The sequence below is a fragment of the Heliangelus exortis genome, chromosome 30 (genome assembly GCF_036169615.1).
Source record: "Heliangelus exortis chromosome 30, bHelExo1.hap1, whole genome shotgun sequence".
Classification (NCBI taxonomy): Eukaryota; Metazoa; Chordata; class Aves; order Apodiformes; family Trochilidae; genus Heliangelus; species Heliangelus exortis.
In genome coordinates this window covers 584409-590587 of record NC_092451.1, presented here as the reverse complement: position 1 = coordinate 590587, position 6179 = coordinate 584409, and the positions used below count along the sequence as shown (strand labels likewise).

Below are 6179 nucleotides of genomic sequence, written 5' to 3'. Positions count from 1 at the left end.
GTTCATTCCTCCCTGGGACTTCACTTCCCCTGGATCTGCAGCTTCTGCAGTCCCTCTTCAGAAGCTCTGTGTTAATTAACACTGAGCAGCTCGCTGGCAGCCTTTGCAGGAAGCTTTGCTCCGACTCTCTCATGTGTTGTTAAACAGACTGACTGGATGTATCAACAATAAAACTTTTTACTGAGAGAGATACAAGCAAAGCAGCGCGCTGGGCGGCCGGGGAGTCGCAGCTCTACCAGTTGGCTCGCAAGTTCAGTGAGGTAAAACCAGGTCTTTTTTACCTTTTGTCACCCCCTTCCCCTCAGTCTCTTATCATTTTATCATTGGTTCTTGTTTCGTGGGCTTTGTCCTGTTGCTGAGGGAATTGGCCAATGGTTACATCTTCCTCGTGGCTTTTGCAGTCAGCCCCCTCTTCTTATTTTTCTGACTTTTCCTCTTTATGAGTACGTTTAAACATACACTTTAGAATAACAGGATAGAACATGCTATTTCAACAAACAGCCTAAGCAAAACCTTAACCATATTATTGCAAACATTATTAAATCGAACACTCCGGAGAAAGATACACCCAACAAAACAATACATTACAATTTTAAACCTTTATTCTTTACAGTGTGACCCCAGAAAATGCTCGCTGGGGACTGTGCTCAGCGATTGTGCCATAATTTGTTTGCTTTTCCCAACCCCATGGGCACAGCTTCCCACAGACACCAGGAATCCCTCCTGTTACTGCCCCGTTCCCCTCCATCCTGCTCTGCCTGGCAGGGCGCTGCCGCTTCTCGGGGAGGTTTTGCTCTGCTGAACACAAGCTTTCCACCTTAGGTTTAAATTTAAAATGTTTTAAAGCAACGTCATTGGATCCAGAGGCCATTTAGGCAAAATCCTCCTCGGACTGGGTCCCTCTTTGGGTTTCAGGTTCTCCTCAAACTTCGTGCCCTGGGACCTCGCCTGTGCCTTCAGCAAGGTCAGAGGTCGAGGGGCCTGGGAATTATCGCGTTTACCCGCAAAATCCTCTGGGAATGAAGGCTGAGGGGGCGGCATCGCTCCCACCGCCCGCGGCTCCCGACGGACCGGGGAGGAAATGAACACCGGGACATGAACACCGGGACACGAACACCGGGACATGAACATCGGGACATGAACACCGGGACACGAACACGGGGACACGAACACGGGGACACGAACACGGGGACATGAACACGGGGACAATAACACCGGGACACGAACACCGGGACAGTAACACCGGGACAGTAACATCGGGACATGAACACCGGGACATGAACACTGGGACATGAACACGGGGACACGAACATCGGGACATGAACACCGGGACATGAACACCGGGACAGTAACACCGGGACATGAACACGGGGACATGAACACGGGGACATGAACACCGGGACACGAACATCGGGACATGAACACGGGGACATGAACATCGGGACACGAACACTGGGACATGAACACCGGGACAAGAACACCGGGACACGAACACTGGGACACGAACACTGGGACATGAACACCGGGACAGTAACACCGGGACATGAACACGGGGACATGAACACCGGGACATGAACACGGGGACATGAACACCGGGACATGAACACGGGGACATGAACACGGGGACATGAACATCGGGACATGAACACCGGGACATGAACACCGGGACACGAACATCGGGACACGAACACTGGGACATGAACACCGGGACAAGAACACCGGGACACGAACACGGGGACACGAACACGGGGACATGAACACCAAGACATGAACAACGGGACAATAACACCGTGATCGGAGGGGATCGGAGGGGCTCGGAGGGGATCGGGGGGGTTCGGAGGGGATCGGGGGGGTTCGGAGGGGATCGGGGGGGTTCGGAGAGGTTCGGAGGGGCCCGGAAGTTCGGGGCCGTACTGGGTCCAGCGCCGCTTGCATTGGGGGAAGGAGTGGCCAATGGGAGGCGAGCGCCGGTCACGCATGCGCTGGGTCTGCCACTGAGGGACGGGGGCGGGGACGCGCCTGCGCATTGCGTGCGAGAGAGGCTGCGGCGCATGCGCAGGGCGGCACTTCCGCCCTTTCCGCGCCCGGAACGGCGGCGACGCTTTGGCCGGAGCCGCAGGGCAGCGGCTGCCCCGGAGCCGAGCGGAGCGATGAGGCCGCAGCAGGCGCCGGTGTCGGGAAAAGTCTTCATCCAGCGGGACTACAGCGGCGGGACGCGCTGCCAGTTCCAGAGCAAGTTCCCGGCCGAGCTGGAGAACAGGGTAAAGCGGGGCGGGCCCGCTCACGGCCCCCGGGGCTGCCCGGGCCGGTGCCGCTCTCGCCGGGAGCCGCGGCTCGGGCTGTGCGCGGCGGGGCAGGGCCGCGTCCGGCGGGCGTTCACGGGTGACCGGACAGACCGGCGGCGCCTGTGGGGCGGGCGGGGGATTCCCCGCACATCCCCGCAGCTGGACCGGAGCCGCCGGTAGGTGCCGGCGGGCCCGCCCGGCCCGGGGGCACTGCCGGAGCCCGTGGGACTGCCCGTGAGGCTGCCGGCGCTTTCTGATCCTGTCTCTTCTCACAGTCTGTGCGCGGTGCGGGAGGGGCCAGGCGGTCACCCTGCTTTGGGTGATGTTTATTTTATTTCTTGGCAGAAAAACGGTGTTTGTTGTCCCGATTGTGTTTCCGAGCGGCAGCGATGGGAAAATCCTTCCGGTTCGCGGTGAAAAGCTGCAGGAAAAATAGTTTAAATGCTTCTCTTGGTTCATGGAGTGGGGGTGTTAGTGCAGCACAGGCCCTGTCCCTGGCTCTGCCCTGCCCGGGGCGGTTCTGGTGCAGAGATCCAGCTCTGCCCAAACACCTCCCAGGGGCCCTCTCGAGAAATTTCATCCTGTGGAACAGCTTCAGCCAAATGCAAAACAAACTCCTCTTGCTGGCGCCTTCTTGCTCGCTCACCACACTTCTCTTCCTCCCTTATTTGTTTTGTTTCTCATTGCCTGTCTGAGCAGTGGGGCTGGTGGTGAGAGCTCTGCCATTCCCTTCCCTGACTGCTCTGTCTACTCCTCGTTTGGCAATTAGGTTTTTTGGCTTTTTTTTTTTCCTTTTTCCTGTTGAATTGCACCTTTGTTTAGTTACTATGTTATTCTCACTTGTGTTCACCTTATGTTGGGATTCAGACACTGAATCTCATCACTGGGCAGAAGTCTAACAAAGAGCTCCAGGGCTGCTCCTCGGGTGCCCTTCAGGCTTTGTCTCTGAACGTGGGGACTGCCAAGTGTGGAGGTGCAGTCAGGAAGGGAGTGAGGTGGATGTCAGAGGGAGCTCTGCAGAGTGCAGGGCAGGAGAGGAAACAGAGAAAGACCCTGGCAGGGTTAATCCTGACAGGATTAATTCCTGTAACTCTCCACTGCAGCAGTGTGAACATCTTCTGCCTTGAGGATAATTAAAAGTACAGATCTTGCTTTTAAAAACAAGGCCCTGCCAAGGCCAGCTGGGCACCGAGGGGATTAACTTGTGTCTCAGGTAAAAGTGTAGGTTTTGTTCCCAGGTAAAGCTGAGTTCTCTTGCAGATTGACAGGCAGCAGTTTGAGGAGACTGTGAGGACACTCAACAACCTCTATGCAGAAGCTGAGAAGCTTGGGGGCCAGTCCTACCTGGAGGGGTGCCTGGCCTGCCTGACTGCCTACACCATCTTCTTGTGCATGGAGACACACTATGAGAAGGTGAACTGGGGGGTGGGGGTGTTGCTGTGGCTCGGGGGCTTCAGAGGGCTGGGTCCTGGTAGGAGTTTGTCCTACAGACAGCACCCAGGCTCCGGGGGTTGTGGCAGAGCAGTGACACTTGTTGTCAGTCTGTGGGAGGCACTGAGTCACCTGCTGTGCAGCTCTGCCCCTTTGTGCTCTCTGGGGCTGCTGCTGGGGTCTGCAGCTGGAACTGAGACTTCTGTGCTTCTGTTTCCAGGTTCTAAAGAAAATTGCCAAGTTCATTCAGGAACAGAATGAGAAGGTTTATGCTCCTCAGGGCCTCCTGCTGACAGACCCCATCGAGAGAGGGCTGCGAGTTGTATCCTTCTGGGCCTCCCTGGGTGAACAGACCAGGAGAGGCCCTGGCTCTGGGGCACAGCAGGACACGTGGCTCTGGCCACTGCTGGCTCTGCCATCTCTGGTCAGAGTTTAGCACTCCAAGTTTGGGCACATCAGCAATGAACACAGAGTGTGTGAGGCTGCCCTCTGAGACTGCCCTGGTGCACTGCTCCCCTGTGCCCTGAAACCACAGGTGTGAGGAGGAAAAAACAAAGCTTCTAAAACATTAATATTTTTTTTTGCCGTTTTTGTTTGTTTTCATAACCTTTTTATAGTATGTCTCCCTAACAACTTTTCTGTGCAGATTGAAATCACCATTTATGAAGACAGAGGTATGAGCAGTGGAAGATAAAACTGAGGAGTTTCAGGTGGGTGGGTGTTCACCCTGCACTGGATCCATCTCCCCAGTCCTGTCAGACACCATTTCCCCACAGCTGGAGGTAATCCCAGGCCAGCCACATAAATCTGGGGTGCACTGGATTTCCAGAATAAGTAGAAACACCAATATTTGGTGTTGTGCCACTGGATGTTCATAGAGATCAAATGACACTGGATTTATCTTTAAAGAATTACAGGTCTTGACTGCAAATCTGCATAAATCTTACTTGTGTTTTATGATGTCCAGAATTTTTCTCTGTTCTGTAGAAAATTTTTTTTTACTCATGCAGCCTTTGTGTCATAAGGTCCTGTTGGTTTTATTTAGTAATAGTTTCTAATACTCTGAACCTTCCTTTCCAGCAGACAGTGGACTTGCTGTTCCCCTACCTCCTACTTTAGAGCATCATTCCTCTCTGCTGCCAGATCCATGGTGCCATCTATGACAAGGACTAACTTCCTAAAACTGCTCCCCAGGGGTTGACCCAGCTGGTCAGCATCCATTTTCTGGCAAACTTCTAAGCAATGAGATCACTTTTTAGTTGGTTGGTTGGTTGGTTTCTTTTTCAAGGAAAAGCAGAAGTGGTAAAGCTGCATTCTCTTCTGGAAGAAAGAGGCCACTTGGCCCAGCAGCACTCTGATTTCAGTCATGTAAGCACAGGGCTGTTCCTCCCCCGTGCATCAGCCCAGGCAGACTTGGGACTTTTCCCCTTCTCTCCAGTCCCTGTTGGAGTGAGGGGATCCCCAGTGCCTCTGCCTGCTGAGAAGTGACTCAAGGCCATGAGCCTCTTGCATTCCCTCTGCTGATTCTCATGGAAAACCAGAAGGCAAAGTGTGACATTTTTTAAAAAAATGTTTTTGGCTGTTCCTAGAAAGGAGAGGAACAGCTGGACTTTAATACTGGTGTTTTTTCTACTACTGTGTCTGTGCTGTTGCTTCTGTCCATGCTCACCAGAAGAGGGGAGTCTGTTTGTTCATGAAACAGTAAGTACAATAAAATGGATGCTGAACCAATAAACACAACAATTCCTACCCTACTCTGGTTAATATGTGAAGTGTAAAACTGTTTCTTTATGGATTTATTATATACAATTTATAAGAAAAAAACTGATTTGGCAAACTGTTAAGATGTTGTGTAAGGTGATTTCTTATTTCTCTGCTGGCACACACGGAGCAGAGCAGTGCATTATTTAGTGTCCCCCACTCATCAGCATTTCCTCAGCAGTTCCTGCAACAGTGAAGTCCCCACAAACCAAGCTGGCTTAATATTTCTCTCTTGTACTTTTCCCTTATCAAAACAAGGATGTCCTGGTCTGGGTTTGGAGTCTTGCTGTCCAATTGTAGAAGGAATTTGGGCATTTAGGACTCACAGGAGCAGGCACAGTGCTCTGGCTGCGGGTGGAGCTGTAGGTGCTAATCTGGATCTCAAATTCCAGGCTTATTACTCAGCCACTGATTTTTTTTTTCTTTCTTTCTTTTGTTTAATATTTTCACTGTATAAATCTTTAGGTTTTTTTCTAAACTGTAACAGTGTTTGCCTTTCACATCTGTTGCAATATTGGCGGAAGTTCTAACGGATCAGTAAATCTTTTCTTACACCGTTGTCTGTCTCGTACTTTGCTGCGCGGCGGATCCGGGGCCGCTTTGTCCCTTTCCCGCCCCTCGGTTCCTCCCGGGGCTCCCGCACTTTGTCCCTTTCCCGCCCCTCGGTGCCTCCCGGGGCTCCCGCGCTGCTCCGCCGATCGC

At 52.7% G+C, this 6179-nt stretch overlaps 1 protein-coding gene across 2 annotated transcripts; it reads left to right on the top strand.

The window, feature by feature from the left end:
* Positions 1–2063: 2063 nt before the first annotated feature.
* GOLGA7 (golgin A7) lies at positions 2064–6035 on the top strand. 2 transcript variants are annotated; one of them, XM_071729002.1, is made up of 5 exons: positions 2064–2261; positions 3546–3698; positions 3937–4038; positions 4363–4426; positions 4800–6035. In XM_071729002.1, the coding sequence occupies exons 1-4, from the start codon at positions 2151–2153 to the stop codon at positions 4408–4410; spliced, it is 414 nt and encodes a 137-aa protein (XP_071585103.1). In that variant the 5' UTR covers positions 2064–2150; the 3' UTR covers positions 4411–4426; positions 4800–6035. The 2 variants fall into 2 exon arrangements, with proteins under 2 accessions (XP_071585103.1, XP_071585104.1); XM_071729003.1 differs by having other exon boundaries at positions 4797–4974.
* The last annotated feature ends 144 nt before the right edge of the window (positions 6036–6179 follow it).